This window comes from Ailuropoda melanoleuca, chromosome 12, assembly GCF_002007445.2.
Source record: "Ailuropoda melanoleuca isolate Jingjing chromosome 12, ASM200744v2, whole genome shotgun sequence".
NCBI classification, from domain to species: domain Eukaryota; kingdom Metazoa; phylum Chordata; class Mammalia; order Carnivora; family Ursidae; genus Ailuropoda; species Ailuropoda melanoleuca.
This window is the reverse complement of record NC_048229.1, coordinates 781,227-800,163: the sequence shown is the minus strand read 5'-3', so window position 1 is coordinate 800,163 and position 18,937 is coordinate 781,227. Positions and strand designations below refer to the sequence as shown.

At 56.0% G+C, this 18,937-nt stretch overlaps 1 protein-coding gene across 1 annotated transcript in view; it reads left to right on the top strand.

Moving 5' to 3' along the window:
- The window catches only part of EP400 (E1A binding protein p400), a 98,733-nt gene that overhangs the window by 76,913 nt on the left and 2,883 nt on the right, over positions 1 to 18,937 (top strand). The window contains 11 exon segments of the mRNA XM_034638629.1: positions 238 to 318; positions 320 to 509; positions 1,409 to 1,454; positions 1,529 to 1,638; positions 7,483 to 7,684; positions 7,789 to 7,961; positions 9,435 to 9,653; positions 11,476 to 11,671; positions 12,053 to 12,177; positions 14,183 to 14,329; positions 18,135 to 18,191. Of these exon segments, the coding sequence (XP_034494520.1) occupies positions 238 to 318; positions 320 to 509; positions 1,409 to 1,454; positions 1,529 to 1,638; positions 7,483 to 7,684; positions 7,789 to 7,961; positions 9,435 to 9,653; positions 11,476 to 11,671; positions 12,053 to 12,177; positions 14,183 to 14,329; positions 18,135 to 18,191 (1,546 nt within the window).

Here is an 18,937-nt window from a genome sequence, read left to right as displayed (position 1 = left end):
CGGGCACTCTACTGGGTGCTGCTGTGGTGGACCAGGCCCAGGCCTGCTTTCTGGAAGGTTCTGTGTCGGAAGGGAATGGGAGATGTGGTCTTGGACGACACAGGCAGCTTTTTTCTTCTTGAAGGGGCTTTATGAGAACGCTTTTGCAGCTTGGGAGGTGAGAGCTTTGGGTTTCTGGAGTGTTCCTCCCTCTCAGACCGTGTCTGTTTATTTTTTGTCTCTGCTGGTGTCTTTCAGTGGGATCAACTACGATAAACCACTGCCTCCCATTCAGGTTGCATCTCTCCGAGCGGAGCGAATTGCCAAAGAGAAAAAGGTGTGGGNCGCAGCCCCCGCCACCCCAGCAGCCGCCCCCACCTCTGCCCCAACCCCAGGCGGCGGGCAACCCGCAGCCCGCGGGGCCGCCAGCCGTCCAACCGCAGGCCCAGGCGCAGCCCCCGGCACAGCCCGCGCAGCCCCCGCCGAAGGTGCCCCCGGCGATCACAACGGTGGGCAGCGCCGCAGTGCTGGTGAGAAGGCGCCTCTCCCCGGCGTGGGTGCCTGTGGGGACGTGGGGCAGGACCGTCTGTTCAGATGCAAGCACGTCTTCCTCAGAGTCAGCAGAGGGCCCCGCCTTTCCCTGGCGGTCGTGAGCGTGCAGAGGGGCGCCCTCACCCACGCTCTGCCCGCTCCGTGCTCTTGCTGGCCGGGTTGGTGGTGGTTTGGGAGGTGTCCCTGGCACATCAGCCTGCAGACCTGGTACTGTTCATGCCGGTGTGCAAGCCTCCCCTCAAAGCTGGTGCATCATGTTCTTGCACGTGCGTGTGCGTGAATCTTTGGTGCCCGTTAGAGAAAGGGGTGAAACAAATGCACAGAGAAGGGGCCGAAAGGCACACTCGTGACCTCACGCGGACTGTGCTGCTGCCAGCGTGCTCTGTGTGCTCCTCTGCTGCGTGTGCCCGTGTCTGTGTGACATGAATGTTGGAGTCACATGGGGAGAATGCATGGGGCTGCCAGCCAGGTGTGGGCGTGGTCCGTGCTCGTTTATGGTTCTGTCTGCCGCAGAGGGATTGCCATGGGGCCTGGGCAGCCTGGCTCTGCAGTCGGAAAGCTGCTCACTCAGCCCATTTCCATGGCGCCAGGGACACCGCTGTGGGTGGCCAGGCAGGGACTCTGCATGGAGCCCCCTCGCCCTGGGCTGCGGCCTGAGTGATGGGAGTTGGTGGGCAGAGAGCAGGCCACAGCGAGCATGGTGGGGGCAGGGAGAGCCCGTGCAGGGCGTGGGGGCGGGGAATGGTGGGGGGTCGGCCCGTGTGGCCGCGTAGCCAGGCGGGAGTGTGGATGTGATCCTCATGAAGTGGAGACATTTGGAGGTTTTGTGAAGGGGAGAGTTCGCACTCCATTTCAAACGGTTTTTTGTTTTCAGCAGGCGGGAGCCATTAAAACGTCTGTCACGGGGACGAGCCTGCCAACGGGTAAGAAGCCCGAGATGCCCCTGTCAGAAATCGTGCTTTCCCTGCGCTCCTGTCTCACGGGTCTCTCCCCGCAGGCACCGTGAGCGGAAACGTCATCGTGAACACCATCGCGGGGGTCCCCGCCGCGACCTTCCAGTCCATTAACAAGCGCCTCGCGTCGCCCGCGGCACCGGGGGCCTTGACTGTGAGTCGCCCCTGCCCCTGGGCGCTTGTGGTAGCACCTGTGACCCGGGACCCTGTGAGAGTTGTTTGTCTGCTGTTTGGGGTTTTGTTTTGTTTTGTTTTTAATTTGTTTGAAGTAAGCTTGACACCCAGCATGGGGCTCAGACTCCTGATCCTGAGATCACGGGTCGTGTGCTCTCCGGACTGAGCCTCCCGGGCACCCTGAGAGCTGTCTGCTTTGTGCAGAAGTGTCCCAGCAGTGCTGGAAATACTGGCACAGCTTGAACTTCCTAAGACAACGTGAACATTCGGGAGTTCAGGAAATGGCTTGCATGGTGTGCTTGCTGAGGGAGGGTGTGTTGAGATCCCTGCTGACGGGGATTCTAGGAGGAGGAAGGCAAGGTGCAAGGGCGCATCGCTGACTGCGCCGGTGGGGTCCTGCACGTAGTGCATGACAGCTTTGCTCATCGGGGACACAGGGATGCAGAGACAGGCAATCTTGGGGGAACCACACGGGGGTGGGTAGCATGGTGTCACACAAGGACGGGTGTGCTGTCGAGTGCATTGCCAGAGTGCGCGGGGGCCGGGTGGCGCACGTCCAGACCCGTGTGCGGGAGGCAGGGCGGTGCCAAACCTGGACAGAGCCCTCAGACCCTCTGAGCACAGAACCAGAGGAGACCTTGCACACACCGAAAGACACACCCTGTGTCCAGCCACCTCCTCGCCTTGGTGTTCACCATAAATGACAAAAATAAACAACTGAGTTTAAGGAGATGAAATTTACATCTCCTTTCCCAGTTCAGTTATGTATCCGAAGGCAACACGTGCCCTGCATCAGCAGGCCTCTGGTGTCCCTGTTGGGTTCTGGAAAGTGTCTTTTCTACAAAGGTGTTGCTGTAGTAATTGAGACAGGGTGGCGTTGGCAAAAGGACGGGCACAGCTCCATGGAATAGGATACAGGATCCAGAAGTAAACTCCTGGGTGTGTAGTAACTGACTTTCAGTAGTGCTGAAGGAGTGCCAGGAGAAAGGGTAGTCTTCCAGCAAGCGGTGCTGGAAGGACCACATAGCCGCCTGCAGGACCAGGAACCGTGGTCTGTAACTGGCACCAGGTATGAAGAGTCCCTCAAGATGGGTCGTAGACCTAAGTGTAAAACCCAGAACTACAAGAATTTTAGACAAAAATCAGAGGAGAACATCTTTGCTTCCTTGGTTAAGGCAAAGATTTCCTAGGATCCCAAAGCCCATGAATCATGAAAGAAACATTAGTAAGTTAGTCTTCATCAAAATCAACATCTGCTGTTTGAAAAATAGGAGGAAAATGGAAATCATGGAACATAGTTGTAGGATACATGTGATAAAGGCCTGGTTTGCAGATTCAGTGATGATTCTTAAATAATGAGAAAACGCTATAAAACACAAAAGATTAGAGCGGTTACTTCACCAAAGAAGCAACAGGGATAACAAATGTGAAAAGATGTTCAGCGTTAATAGTCATCAGGGGAATCCCGTGAAAACCACAGTGAGATGGGACGCCTGGGGGCTCAGTCGCTTGAGCGGCCGACACTTGTTTTGGCTCAGGTTGTGATCTCAGGGTCCTGGTATCTGGCTCTGCCCTGGGCTCTGTCCTGGGCTCTGCGCTGGGCATGGCACCTGCTTTAGAGTCTCTCCCTCTGCCCCTGCCCCCTCTTTAAAAAAGAAAGGCACAGTGAGAAGCTACCATGTGTCTCTGGGAGTGACTTTAGAAACAGAAACGTGGCCGTGGCAGACGCTGGCAGCACGGCTGGAGCCCACGTTGCTGACGGCTTGCAAAAATCTTAGAGTCACGTGGGAAGTCGGCCACTTCTGATGAACGTACACTTTACAGCCTAGTACTTCCACACCTGGGTTTTCCCCCAAGGGAAGTAAAAACATACAGCTGCACAAGAAAACCTGAATGTGATTGTGTCTGGTGGCTTTATTTATGATTACTAAGGAAGGAAACAAGCCAGAGGGCCTTCCGCAGACACATGGACACCATCTAGGGCTACCCAGCAATACGAGGGACTGAGCTACTGGGCTGAGCAACAGGGTGGGCGACTCTCAGACACATTGTGCTGTGATGAGAGTTTCAGAAGGTGTCGTATGCTGCATGTCCGTTTAACGTGGAAAATGCAAGATCGCAGGGACAGGAGACAGTATGTTGCGTGTCTGGATCGTGGTGTCTCCCTGGCTGTCTGTGTCTGCGTTCGTGAACATTCATAGGTCCGTATACCTGAAGCGGGTGAGTTATACTGTATGTAAATTATACTTTAATCTTGCTTTAAAAATTAGAATATTCTCTAGGTAATACAGTACATATGAAAGGTTTTTCTAGTGTGCGATTTGGGATTATTTTTCATTATACTTTGCAGTAAACCATTTTTGATTCAGCCATTTTAATAACGACAGCTGTTAGGTAGGCCTGTGACGTTACAAGCATTCTCTGTAACCGACACCATTCCTCATGTGAGAGCGCAACTCCCAAATCATTGCACTTGATGTTTTATTTTGAAAAAAGACCTATTTCTATGTATGATATTTTTGGAAGATAAGGTAATTCATCCATGATGTATTTTTTGAGTAGGTCTTACAGACAAGATGCTCTTGCTGGGGATGTGGAAATAGAAACTGGAGTCAGACACACGGCCTGCTTTCCTAGGGCTCTTCTAGTCCTGGGGCTGTACTCGGGAAGAGGTACAGCTGACAGGGTGGGCTTTCTGGGCTTCCAAAGGACAGGACGACATCATCCACACACCTGGCTCTTTGGCGCTGGGAAGGTGTGTGGGGCGTACAAGGCACAGTGAGTAGGTCTCTTTAGAGGGGCACAAACAAACGCGTTAACAGAGGAGCGATGGTTCCTGCACCCGCCAGGAGGCCCCGAGAGGCTGTGTGTGCTTGGCAGTGGGGCGTGCCGAGGCTAGCGGGTCGTAGGGTTTGGGTACCGGCTAAAGAGTATAGATTTCGTTCACTAGGCAGCTGGGAGCTCTTGATAGTCTCCGAGTGGAGAGGTGACGTTGTGTGTACTAGAGCGGGTTTGAGCAGAAAAGTGCAGAGTGAAAATCACTTGGGAAGTCCAGGGACGAGTTCTCTGTCTGATAATAAGGCGAGGCGAGTTATTTATACCAATCTCCGAATGAAGCGAACTAAAATTATTAGATAAGAAAATTTTAAAATCTTTTTAAAAAAGTTTTAAGGAGCTGACAAAGGAATACGTAATGATTGGAGCAAAATCTAAGGGAAGAAACCCGGAGAGGAGAACGGTGCGGTGAGGCACGGGGTCTGCCGTGGGGCACATTTCACCTCAGACTGCGGCGCAAGCCTGAGGCTCACCCACCCGCCCAGAGGGACCGAGCGGAGGTGCTGACTCCTCGAGCTGGGAGCCCCGCGGCCGAGCCCTTGGGACGGGGCGGAAGCAGAAGAGAACCCGCCTGCCCTCCACCCTGGCGCTGAGCAGCGGGGCCGGTCGGTCGGGGACTCACTCCGCCTGCACAGCTGTGGCCACACGTCGGCCGCCTGTCAGTTTGCAGCTAGAGCAGGCGCGGCCTCGAGTGGGCAGGGTCCCCGCCCGGGTGGGCGGCCAGTAGCAGGTGCAGGTGCTCTGGGGGACCGTGCCTTCGACCTGGGCTCCTCAGAACCTCTGCACCTGATTTTCCAGCCTAGTGAGCGTTAAACGGCAGAAAACAACCAGACACAGGAGGGAAGAGTGACACCAGCGAGAGCAGCAGGCAGTGGGCACCTGCCTCCGCTTGACGTAGTGGGGTCCGTGGGCGTAGGTCGTAAAGCAGCCCTGCCTTCTCATTGTATTTTTAAGAAGGTTCCACGCCAGTGTGAGCCCAGTGCAGGGCTCGAACTCCAACCCCAAGACCAGGAGCCACACAGTCTTCTGACTGAGTGCCAGGTGCCCTCCTTACGGTTTTCTTAACACTTTTTTTTGTCTAACTTTGTCTCATTTATTGTAAGAATGCAGCGTATAACACACATAGCACACGAAGTATGTGTTTATTGACTATGTTGTCATTAAGGCCCCTGGCCGACAGCTGTTAGCAGTTAAGTTTTTGGGGAGGTCAAAAACCTTGTACCTGGATTTCCAGCTGTGCAGGAGGTTTGGCGCCTGTAACCCCCACGCTGCTCGATGGTCAACTGTAAAGAACTTCCGGAGATTAAAACTATGGTGATCAGAATTGGAAAAACTCCCTGGTAATGCGCTGACTGTCTGTTAATGCACCGTCGAGGAGAGAATGAGCTAACCGGAAGATAAGTCTCGACGTTACCCTGAATGCAGCGTGGAAGGCCGACCTGGAGGATGGAGTATGTGGTTACCCAGAGTTCCGGATGGGGAGGAGGGCGGGCAAAGGCAGCGTTGAAAGACGTGAGTTTTCCAGACCTGAGCAGTGACGCTGAGCCCGATCCAGGGTGGTGCCGACAGTAGGGAGTCCCGAGAGCAGCCAGAGGCTCGGCGGCCGCCTCCCCGGGGGCGGTGAAGCCAGGATCCTCTGGAACAAGATCTGTGCTCCAAGGAAAGGAAACGGCTGCCAACCCTGCTCTACCTCTTTTGAAAACAGCTTGAAGAACACGGGGACAGTGACAGCGAGCGGACGTGGGGTGGGCTAGCGGCGGCCGGGTCCCTAGGAAAGGACGCTTGAGGCACAAGGTCTGACAAGTGAGCACAGAGGCAGTGACAGTGGACAGTTGAGGTGGAGACTGGCCTCACAGCAGCCATGACTCCTTGCGGGGCCGACAGAGCAGGAATGGGCCACACGGGGTCAGTGGTGTGTAAGCCAGCCAAGGGCCAAGGTGCTGAGACACTCTTGTTGAGGAAAAGTGTTAAGACTGGTTGATGAGACTTTGACAAGTACTCATGGTATAATTTTAAAAAATTTTTTTATTCATTTACTTACTTGAGAGAGAGAGTGTGTGAGTGGGGGGAGGAGCAGACTCCTCACTGAGCGGGGAGCCCAATGGGGAGCTTGATCCCAAGACCCTGGGACCATGACCTGAGCTGAAGGCAGACGCTTCACTGACTGAGCCACCCAGGCGCCCTTCATGGTATAATTTTTAGATGAGCCACCAAAAACATAAAAAGAGTGTACCTTCCAAACTTTGGGAGAAGTGTGATGAGAAAAAAAATGCTGTGAGCAAAGGCGGGAAAGGCGATTGAAGACACATGGAGTCAGAGGGTTGAATAGAAAGCACAGAGTGCAATGCTGGAGGTAGCTGAACGTGGGAGTAAGGACGCGCAGAAGGGCTGGGGTGAACCCCACAGTCTGGAAGAATTTCCCGGCTGCCCACATGGAGGGGCCAGCAGGGGGAAGTGGCATGTTCACCGGCCGTCTCAGAGGTGGAATCGGTGGGGTCTGTCCACAGTTTGTGGTGGGACTGGGCAGCTGTAGCTCCGAGGGTCAGTGTGGAGCGCGGGGGGCAGCGGGGGTGCTCTGAGATGCCACGAGGCCTGTGGAGGCAGGAGAGGGGCAGTGGTGGAGAGCGGGACCCTGCGGTATGTTTGGGGAGACAGCACAGGCATCTGCAGGGCAGTCAGAACCTCACAGTGTTCCTGGGGACCAGACCTTTTAAGTGAGGACAGAGGGATGGGGCAGTGTTTCAGAATGGAAATAGGAGCACTGCCATATGAAACGGTCTCTTTCTGTGGTGACTGACCCACTTTGAAGCTCAAGGCCTAGGTGAAGCTTACTCCCTCCGGCATGCAGTTTGTCGAACCACCGAACTCTGGAAAGTGCTTCCTTTCCTCGGGTTCAGAGACGGGTGTCCTCTTGTCTTCTTCGGTGAGTGTGGAAGCCTTGAAGGATAGTGCGGAGTAACCTGATGACCTCCCTCGTTGCCTCCTCTAGACCTCTGGAGGCTCTGCTCCTGCCCAGGTGGTCCACACCCAGCCTCGCGCGGTCGGCTCCCCGGCCACGTCCGACCTCGTATCCCTGGCACCGACCCAGGGTGTTCGAGCGGTCACCTCCGTGACAGCCTCAGCCGTGGTCACTACCAGCTTGACTCCAGTGCAGACTCCGACGCGGTCTTTGGTGACTCAGGTGTCCCAAGGTAAAGGCAGGTGGGGTTTCCTGTTGAGGACACACTTGTGCGTCTGTCGTGGGAGGAGGGGCGGGGCATGTGCGCACACAGCCTGATGGCGCGCCCTCTCCCAGCCACAGGGGTGCAGCTGCCTGGGAAGGCCATCACGCCTGCACACTTCCAGCTGCTCCGGCAGCAGCAGCAGCAGCCGCCGCCGCCGCCCCCGCCCTCCCAGGTGCAGGTTCCGCAGATCCAGGGCCAGGCCCCGTCGCCAGCACAGATCAAGGCTGTCGGCAAGCTGACCCCGGTGAGTATCGTGTAGGAAACTGCACAGCCGCTGCACGAGGCCCCGTGTGCCATTTGGTTGGAAGCACAGGTCTGCTGCTGTCCTTGTGGGGAGTGCTTGTACTGCACCTAAAAACAGCTTTCCTCACGGTGGCACGTCCATGGCCACGGGGCCAGTCTGTGGACAGCGCTCTGGAGACGTCCTGCTTGCCGTCTGGTGCCCTGTGCCCAGGTTCCGGAGAGGTAGAAGGCCGCTCGGGCCCGCTCCCAGCCGGAGGCAAAACCAGTGGGAAGTTTCGCTGACAGTCCCAGAGACGAGGTGCTGAATACTTGGTTTCTTCCTGTGCACTTCCTTGGCGGTGTTGAGTACTGATAACCCTGATATTGGTTGCCCTGTGCACCGGCTGTGCAGCTGTGCACGTAAACGCATTCCTTTCGAAAGGAAGTACTGTATTCCTGCCAACACGGAGCAGTGTTCTTGCTTGGCATGGAAAGTGGGTGGAGAAACATATGTAATAGAGATGAGACGGTACTGTAGGACTGCAGCTAGTTGCCGGCCTGTCACAGTAAGTACCTGACCTCGGGCCTGCCCCTTCTCGGTTTCGGAGGGGACAGGCGGGCACGCTGGAGGGCCATGGAGGACACAGTCCCTGAGCTGCAGCTTTGCCAGTGCGGCCCCAGGACGCGCCAGAGAGGAAGTGCAACCAGCTAAACCGTTCAGCGCCTCGGTCGCGCCAGCCACGTTTCAAGGGCACAGTGGGTGCGCGTGGCTGTGGCTGGCATATTGGACAGCCCAGATCTAGAACATGCCCGTCACTGCGGAAGCCTGGGGGATGGCGCTAGATTAGAAGGTTACTGGGGCCAGCCGCCCCCATCCCCCTTCCTTCTCCCCCTCCTGCTTCTCCCCAGGACACAGGGCCGGCCTGTGCCCCTGCGCTCCCTCCTTCGGCTGCCAGAGCCTGCTTACCCGCTCGTTTGCTGGTGTCTGGGTTCTCCACTCTGCCCTGTCCTGACTCGGCTTCAGATAGTTGTGAGCTACACGCTAGAAGTTTTCTGAAAAGAAAATTGATTCCTTAAGATAGTTTTGGGCTATTTTGATGTTTTCACTTCTTTTAAAGACATGGGATTTATTTATCAATTTATTCATTTGGAAACAATTGGAATAAAAAGTTGAGAGGTGATACACATAATAAATTTTAAAAATTCCAGAAGGACCATGATTTTAAGACTTTCTAAAAATTTTATAGTACTATAGGTTTAAGTTGATGTATTTGCAAGTGAGAAAAACCAAGAAATTTTGCTATGAATTCGCTCGTCTGCCAGAATCACCGTTTCTGGTTAAGTCAGAGAGCCCCCGGGGGTGGTTTGCATGTTGTGTCCTAGTCACTGTCGACCTTGGTGTATAATGGATCGTACAACAGTAACTTAAAACCGAGATTTGTAAACAATGGAATGCAGTTAATATTGATGAAAAGCTCCTTTATCTGGGTTTTAGGAACATCTGATCAAAATGCAGAAGCAGAAACTGCAGCTGCCCCAGCAGGCCCCCCCACCGCAGGCCCCGCCAGGGCCCCCACAGCCCGCTCCACAAGTGCAAGTGCAGGCCCCGCCACCCACGCCGCAGCAGAGCCCCCAGCTGGCCACGGTCACGGCCCCGCGGCCCGGAGCCCTGCTCACGGGCACCACCGTGGCCAACCTCCAGGTGGCCCGGCTCGTAAGTTGCCGTTGATACATTTGTTTTTCCAAAGCTGTGTCTTTTAACATCTAATTGAACTGTTGCTGCTCGCCGAGGACATGTCAGGTGCTGTGGCGGACCCACTAGGAAAGTAGAAGGCGTGCGCTCTCCCCCAGGAGCTTAAGTTGTCCTCGGAGAGGATGAAGTATGACCCGTGGAGGCGCTCAGGTCGTCCTGCTTCCCAGGCCTTGAGCATCACAGAGCTCACGGCAGGCTGGGCAGCTGGAGGAGCCCGGGGGCGTGCTGGGCTGCGCAGGGAGGGCGAGGTTTTTGTTGGGGACGAGGCCCTGCAGTTGGAGGAGAGGTTATGGGCAGTGAGACCCATGTGGGGAGGTGGGCGAGGCCGGGACACCAGACTCTGGTGTTTCTGTGCTCTATCAGCACAGAGAGACTCTGGAGGTTTCTGAAGACGGGCGGGATGTCACAGTGAAAACAGTGTCTGGGAAGGTCAGTGAAGTTCAACAAACATCCGTCGCATGTCCGGTGGGACAGACGCTGTCCCATCAGACGAGCCACTGCCCTGCTGGGGGAGCCCACCTCCTGGCACGGTGGACCCTCCTCCGGACCAGGCACTGCCCTGGGCTCTGTACCTGTCGTGTGGTCAGTGCCCACAGGGCGCGGCCAAGGCCGGAGTGGCTGTTTTACCGTGAACCCGCTGTGTGGGTGGCGGGAACTGAGGCCCTCCGCTTCAGTGAGTAACTTGTCCAAGTCCCGTAGCTCGTCACCTGCCACTCAGACTGGGTGCTCAGGCTCCGCTTCCCGCATGCCTCGCCCCGACTTTACATCTGCAAGAAGCGGGGTAGACGTGGATTAAAACTGGGAAAGCAAGTGTGGTCTCGCCTGTGTTCACAACAAATGCAAATTCAAGAGACAAGGCCGGTGAGCCCACATGCCGGCCACGGGGAAGGCACGCTCCTCACGCGGGACTGGCCAGATGGGTCGGCTTCTGCTCTGGGAGGGCTTCTCGACACTGAGCTACACGGTGTGCTCACCGGTTTACCTAGCGGGCCTGTTTCTGGTCTCGCGGAAAGTAGTAGTGGAACGAGTACAGCGTAACGGACGCACAGTCCTGCTGTTTGAGTTGCGTTAGAGGAGACGGGTCCCCCCTTAACTAGGGAGTTTACTGAACAGTGGCGATCGTCCCCATGTTGGGGTAGTACGCGACTTTGTAAAACAGACTACAAAGTGTTTGTAAGTTGTCCCATTTTGCACACTTCCTCCGCAGGCCACGCGGGTCAGAGCAGCGTCTGGTGGGCTGAGTACCAGCTTTCACGTTCAGATGTGCGTCGTGTTAGGGCTAGGGGTGCTTTTTCCTTGTTTATGTTTTCTCAGGTAGTCTGAGCGCTTGTACAGGTAAGACGGATCTGTTTTCCGTTCCGAAGATGTAACTTGGGGGCAGTGTGGAGAGTAGCAGGAGGCGTGTCCGCAGGCCGGCTCTGCGGGAGGGAGTGGGGGTGGGTGGGGTGGTGGGCTGACCTTCGGCCAGAGGAGTGGGAGACAGAATCTGTAGGAGACGCGGCAGGATGGGGCTCCTCCGAGGTTCAGAAGCAGCAGAGACCAGTGCCACGTGGCGGGGTCTGAACGTGAGAGTGCGCGAGCAGCTGTGGGTCTTGCTGACCCCCCGTCCCTGCATGGTTGGTGGTGGGTTTGGAAGCACAGAGCAGCCCTCAGTGAAATGTGTTCCTCCTCACCTTTGTGGGCCTGTCACTTTCTCACCGCGTGACCTCTTGTGGGGAAATGTTTGCAAAGACACATGGTATCCCGAATATCTCTGGACTCTCCCATTATTTTCACTGTTTAGACCCGGGTTCCCCCTTCGCAGCTGCAGGCGCAAGGGCAGATGCAGGCTCAGGCGCCCCAGCCCGCTCAGGTGGCGCTGGCGAAGCCTCCAGTGGTGTCCGTGCCCGCGGCCGTGGTCTCCTCGCCAGGTGTGACGACCCTGCCCATGAACGTTGCCGGGATCAGCGTGGCCATCGGGCAGCCGCAGAAAGCCGCAGGTACCCCATGTGCAGCCCCCCCCCACTTGCCCCTCCGAGAGCCTTGAGCGGGGCTGACGGGTCTTTTCCCGGAGAAGTGGCCACCCACCCTGCTGGCTTCTGTGCCGGACACCCATTTCAAGTGTGTCGGGGCACCGTGTGGCCAGAGTGCCTCTCAGAGGTACCCACGTACGAGTTTCAGCCCTTGATCTAACAGTACCATTTGGAACTTCCCGCACCTTTGTTTGAATATCCTTGCGGGTCCACAAACACTTCAAGTACAGCGGCAGGATGCAGGCAGTTCTCTGTACGGAACGTGGTCAGTAGCTCAGGGAGAGGGAGAGAGCTTCAGGGAGGTCGTGGGACCCTGGTCCCCACTGAAGGCTTGGTCACTGTTCACAGGACAGACCGTCGTGGCCCAGCCTGTGCACGTCCAGCAGCTGCTGAAGCTCAAACAGCAAGCCGTGCAGCAGCAGAAAGCCATCCAGCCGCAGGCTGCCCCGGGCCCTGCGGCCGTCCAGCAGAAGGTACCGGCTTCCCGCGCATGGTTCTCCCGCCGTCCTGTCTGCACACTGAGCCGGGTCCTGCTGCGAGGCACGGACTGCATGGACGGCAGGAGGGCCCCGCACAGGCGTTGCCTCACTGCCCAGCAGCCACACACAGAGGACCCTGTGCTCACGCACTTGGGCTGCACAGAGGTCTTGGGATGGGAGCCGTGATGAGGCCCTGCAGGGAGAAGGTGGTGACAGGAGCCCGTGGGGAACTGTGAAGCCTGCTGTGGAATCGCATGGCTGGCAAGGGGCCAGGGGGTCCAGGGGTGCAGGTGTAGCCCACTCTGCGTGACTGCCGGCGCTCCAGTGTGCAGAACGGATAGGACCTGGCCGGGACCCAGGCGGGGACTGCATCCTTGCCCCTGTGTGTGCTTGCAGGGAAGAGGGGTCTCATGCGAAGGAGTCCTGTCCGCATGTCATGGACTCGGACATTCGAGAGTTAGCTCTGAGCTGGTGCAGGTGCTCGGGCTGAGCCGTCCCTCAGCCAGCGTGTTCAGGCCGTGCCCCATGCAGGTAGGGCCCTGACCTGCAGGTGCAGAGTGTGAGGCGCTCTGTCCAAACCTCTGCTCTGTGTGCTTCCTGGCCGCACTCAGCGCAGCGTGCAGACGGTGATGTTCCAGTGCTCGCACCATGCGCTGTCGCTGCTGCTTTCTGAACTGGATCGAAGATACGCAGGCTGAGGGCGGAGCGGCTGGTGCTCCCCATGTGTGCTGACAGCTCTGCGGGCACTTCATGCCACTTTTTGGAGCAGGGCTGCGTTACATTGAGGAAACTGAAGCTCAGAGAAAGGAAGCGACTTGCCCGGAGTCGTGGAGCTGATGGTTGGGTGCCAGGCCCTGTACATGTCCTGTTCCTCTGTGGGATGGCTCTTCCTGGAGTGTCGCTGCTCCCGCTGGTGGGAGCCAAGCTCCAATCTGGTGGGGGCTGAGATACTGCCTGTCCCTGGCGCCATTGTGGTTTGCGGGGACAGCAGAACAGAGTCAGAAGTTGAGCGGTCCTCCGCAGCCTTGGATGAGATGACATGCTAAGAGGGCACGGCAGCAGGGAGGGGCTCCGCCGGCAAAGAAGGTGGTGGAGCAGCGCGGGACAGCCCCGGGAAAGAGCTGTTCCAGCAGCAGCCCACCCCGTCGGATGTGTGCCCTCCAGACACCCTCCTCCTGCCTTCCGGGGAGAGCCGTGGGCTGGGAGAGGTGTGTCTGCTCTGATGGAAGAGACTCGGCACACCTGCCTCTGGGGGCTGCCTTCTCCCTGCTGACGGATGGTTCTGGGAGGGACACCACTCAGTCAGCCGCCTCCCCAGTCCTCCCCAGCCATCCCTGGGCTCGACTGCACAGGCGTGGGCCGCAGGGCACCTCGCACATCAGGCCCTGCTGGACGCACTGGTGACAGGAGGACCGGGACACCGGCAGTCGGGCCTGGGTAATCGAGTAGGCTTAGCTTTCCGCTGAGTCAGAGGTTGCTGTAGCCTGGGTCTGACGTTCACGTGCTCTGAGAGAAAAGTTCTGAGACGTTACTGAGATGTTGTGTGTAGCTGTGGCCTGTAAGCCTCAGACTGTGTGCACGGTCTCCTGAGTAGGAGTCACATTTTTCTGGCAGAGATTAGGTTAAATGTGTAAAGGTTGTGCATATAGGTTTGTTATCCCTTGTGCTAAATATTTTAGCGCGTGTGCCCAGACCTTCAGATTAGATTCAGGAAGGTGTACGTGCGTGTTCTGTGTCGTGGTCGCGTTCACTCGTGTGATGAGCAGACAGGATGTAGAGAGGAACCCCAGCCTGGCCTCTGAGTGGACTTCCGGACCGAGGAGGCTGGGCACGCCAGCCGGGCAGCTGCAGGACTGGGCAGAAGGCAGGCAGCGCTGGGGGCCTGGGGTGGTCCTGCTGGGGCTGTTGGGGCAGTGGGGGCCTATGGGGAGGCCCTGACGCTCTGAGAAGAGGGCACGGCCTCGCCTGGCTCTAACCTGGGCGGTCTCTCTTCCTTCAGATCACCGCACAGCAGATTGCCGCTCAGGGCCAACCACAGAAGGTCACCTATGCCACCCAGCCAGCCCTTAAAACCCAGTTCCTTACCACACCCATCTCCCAGGCCCAGAAGCTGGCTGGGACCCAGCAGGTGCAGACCCAGATCCAGGTGAGCATGAGTGACCACAAGGTGGATTGCAGGACAACAGGTGTCCAGGAAGCTGAGTGGTCAACGTACAGGGTCCCTAGAATAAAGACAGACGGACACCGGTGAAACCAGCACCCCACTAGGGGAGCATCATGGGCCCTCCTGTGCTGCTCAGAGGTGGCTGGCCCCTGACACTCCTCGCTGGCTTTACCACCGCCGGGGTCGTGGAGTGTGGCTTGGGGGCCACGCGGAGGTCACGCTGCAGGGGTTGTCCTTCACGTCTAGGGGCTCCTCCCGGAGCGCGTGAGTCAACACACCCGTTGCTGTGCTGCCGACGGCCGAGGGGGGTGCTCCTGGCTTTGTTCCTGGCCTGCGGCTGCTTACAGAGGCTGGAGGGAGCAGCAGAGGACCGGCCTCTCAGCAGCGTGACTGCTTCGCGTGTGTGGGCGCCGCACGTGGCTGCCTGGGGTGGGGGAGCAGCGCTGTGGGTGTGTGCCGGTCTGTCAGGCTTCTGCACTGGCCCCAGCCCCGAGAGCCCCCGGTCAGCCTCGCCCTGCTCCTGCGTCTCCTGCTGACTCCTGCGGTTCTACCGTTCGGGAATCTGTTGACAGTGAGGGCTCCGCTTCTGCCGAGCGCCGGCTTGGTGTCGTCCCAGCGCTGCTCCCCTTCTGCTGTTAGCCTTCAGGTCTCCATCCTGCTCACCGGCTGCTCCCAGTTGATGGCTTATCTTCGCACTTAACCCTATGGTGTCTTTGCAGAAACAGAAGTTCTTAGTTTTAACGTGTTGGACTTTATCAGTCTTTGTTTCTGAATAGTGCCTTTTGTGTCTTAAGAAATTCTTCCCAGAGGTCATGATGTTACTTTCCTGTATGATCTTCTAAAAAGATGACTTTTCTGACCTTCCTGGAATGGGCTTTTCCAGACAATAGAAAACTAGGAATTCAGTTTCATTTTCCCACTACAATACTCTGTTGTTTTCAGCACCACTTTCCTTCTGAGCCGTAGTGTGACACTGGTGTAAATCGTGCGTGGTTGTGAGTGGAGCTCCCTTCAGCGCCATGGTCTCTGTGTGTCCATCCCTCTGGCCACGCAGTGAGCCTCGGCCCCTGGGGGACAGACCCTGCCCCTTGTCGGGACCATGCTGCTATCCGTGGCTTTCCTCACTTCCCTGTTAGTTTTGAGTCAGCGTGTTAAGTTCACACAGCACGAGCAAAACTGTCGGGACCCTTACAGGACTGCGTTCATGCACACCCGCTGGGGCCGTGCGTGTGCTGCTTACCGGAGCGCGGAGCCGCCTTGACTCTGGAGGAGTTTGGGGGGAAGCGATGTCTTTGCCACCTTGACTGCAGACTCACTCACGCGATGGGTCTTCCTGCTGTCTGGCCCCTTCAGTGCCCTTTAATTAGGTTTTCTGAATTTTTTCCAGGAAAGTCTTACCACTTGGATTGGATTTGTTCCTAAATAATTAGTGTTTTCTGATGCTTCTGTAATAGTGTGTTTCTGAGTTTCTGTGTTCTGTCATGCATTTGTTTTTGTACCTTGACTTTTGAATCCAGCTGCCTGAGCCCTGTTCCTCGGACAGTTCGTCCTGTTCCTGTGGTCTCTGGCACTTCCTCTGTCCCCGGGCAGGCGGCCTGTGCCAAGTGGCGGCAGCGTCTTCTTTCTCCCCTGCCTGTTTCTCCCTGCTTTGCTGTGCTGGCAAGGCCCACAGCCACCCTGGTGGGTGGTACATACCAGAGCTCAGCGGTATCGCTGTTAATGTGATCATTTGGCAAGGTCTGGTTTTTGAAATCATCCTCCAATAGAGTGAGAAATTTCCCTTCTTCACCTAGGTTGCTAGAAGTTTCTGTTCTTTTTATAGTGGTTTTTGTCTCCTCCGGTCTCGAGGCCTCGGTCTGTCTCTGGGCCGATAACCCCAGGTTCACAGCTGCGGACGATGGCTAGCCCCGTCACAGGCTCTCAGTCCTGACTGGCTTTGGACCGGTCCCCGAAGCTGCGTGACCCCTCAGGTTTCTCGGCCCACGCCTGTGTGCACCTGAACCTCTCCAGCTTGGGAGTGGCAGTGCTGGCCTCCCTGACTGCAGCCTCCCTGGGTCAGACCCGCAGTAGCCAGACCCAGTCCGTCAACGATTCTGTAAACAGTGAGAGGTGTTGAGACCTGCTTTATGGTGCTGAGTACCCATGTCAGGTCGTCTGGTTATTATTCGGTCACTTTTGTGTCCCCTTCTGTGTCAGTCACTGACAGAGAAATGGTAAAGTCTCCTGCTCGGCTTAGGCATTTATCTGTTTCTCCTTATATTTTTTGTTTTGTTTTTGCTTTTTATATTCAATTTCTTCTTATTAGTTACATTTACATTAAGGATTTTATGTGTTTGCTGTTGTTGTCTCAGGAACTGTGTTTATAGTTTTAGTAATTATTTTCGTGTGAGCCAGTTCTCCTTGAAGCCTGTCTATGGGATTGCTTCCAGGTCTGGGTTGAAGGCTGATGCCTGCTTCTGCTGGGTGTTTGTGGTCACCCGCCAGGGCCACGTCGGCTGTGGCATGAGGGTTGGTGTCTGACAGGTACCGTCAGTTCGGTTCTGAACCCGTGTCCCCTCCCACAGCAACACCAGACCCTCAGGCAGCGGACTTCCTCGCAGACCCTCCGGGTGATGGAGACACAGCTGTAGGGCCCGCGGGCGGCCCTGCTATAACTCCTTGCTGACAGTGGGTTTGCACTTGACCTCTCGTCTGCTGCACCCTGTGCGACCCTGAGAGTCTCGTGCTCGCTGTCGGGTGAAAGCTGCTGTCGCGCCTTGGCTCCTTGCTCTGGGTTCCCACCTCTTCTTAGCTTTGGAACTGGGAGTTGAGATGTCTGTTTCCTCCACAGGTGGCAGTGCTGGCCCGCTGTGTGCAGATGGGGCCTGCTTTCCCACCAGGGCTGAGAGCACTCAGGCAGGGGCTGTCATTATCTTAGCAGATCCTGTTTACAACTTTTATTTTAGTTACAATGAACTACTAAGTGCTTTCCGATGATTTCAGGTTTTACATGAGAACTAACACTGACTTGGAGTCTGTCGTTTACAAGTACGTCCTCTCATTTCACATTTCCTCCAGAATTATCCTGGACAGACTTTCTTTGATCCCTGTTCTACCAGTTAGAGACCCAGGCGGGGGTGCCCTGGCCCCCAGCGGCTGCGCACTCAGGAGCCTGTTGTGCTTCTCTGAACTGACAGCCCAACAGGGTAGACACCCGGGGCCCAAATCATCTTGCTGGGTTGAGGCAGCCACACATGCATGGGATGACAGTGCGGGGTGGAAAGTTTTATCAGGAACAAAGATCTCAGTCGCGATTGAAGAAAACCTAGCAAGACGATACGATAACTACTTTAAAATGTTGGGACATCTTTGGAGTGGGATTGAACGCCATTTGGTCCAAATAACTTCACGGTGAGGGTGCCTTCCTGGAGCAGTGCCCAGACTTGGAGAAGGGACTCTCGTGAGCACTCGTGAAATGCTGAAATGAAATAATTTCACTCTGTCCTCAGTTTAGTTCTCTTACGTAAACCTGGAATGGTTGTTGGTAAAAGAAAAACTGTGACTGAAGGATGAGAGCAGGTAAGCGGCTAGTCTCAGCTGCCTGCAGATGAGGAAGGCGGGCGTTACTCTGCAGGGGGTGGGGTGAGTGGCTCCAGGCCAGCAAATGGAGAAGAGCTCTTGGGTGGCATCTGGGCCACATTCTGGTTTTGCTTTTGCATTAAGAACTGAGAAGGAAGGGGTGGGGGGAATCTTGTGTACACATTCTTCTGTATTCTACATTTGGTTTTTTTGTTTTGTTTTGTCAAAGGTTGCCAAACTCCCTCAAGTTGTCCAACAGCAGACGCCCGTGGCCAGCATCCAGCAGGTAGGATCTGCAGACACGCAGCCCCCGGGGAGCCCCACACGGACTTTTCAGTGACCTTCATGTTTCCCGTTAGGGAATTCTTGGTTTTCACTCTGAGAAAATAGAAGATTAACTATCAGAGAATCACTTTTGATGTTCATAATTCAGAAACAATTAATTCTGGGGACAACACTTAGTCCTTAGGCTAGCAGGACACAAACTGAACAGCCCGTTCAAACTCAGTGTCAAGCGTATGAAAGGAGCCTGTCTGGGATCCTTTCTTCAGCCGGCAATTTCAGATGCGTCTTCTAAGCTGAAGCCCCCATACCTTAGTTTTAGGGAAACACAGAAAACAGTCTGCTCGCAGTGACCTTGGTCCTGGAAGTGTCAGTACCACCGGAGACAGCAGTGGCCATTGTCACTGAACCGTCAGGCTCCTGCCTTTTTATTTACCACTGCAAAATGTGGCTGTGTAAAGCAGCGCTTTAACAAAATACTGTTTTGTTCAAAATCACACTGGCGTGTAGATTTCAGGGAACCAAATAATACTGAAAGCTGAATGCGCCAGCAGGCCCCAGCCGTCAGCCTTTGCCCAGCAGCAGCAGTGACTTCGTTCAGTGGCTCCTCCTACGTCCATGTGGTCGGACACCAGAGGTCCTGCTGTGATATGTCACGTAGTTCTCCCGTTTCACGGAGCGTTTGTGCTGATGAGGTTTCTAACACCGTCCTCCCCACCCCCAAGATCGCGTAATTGGCCGTGTCGCTAG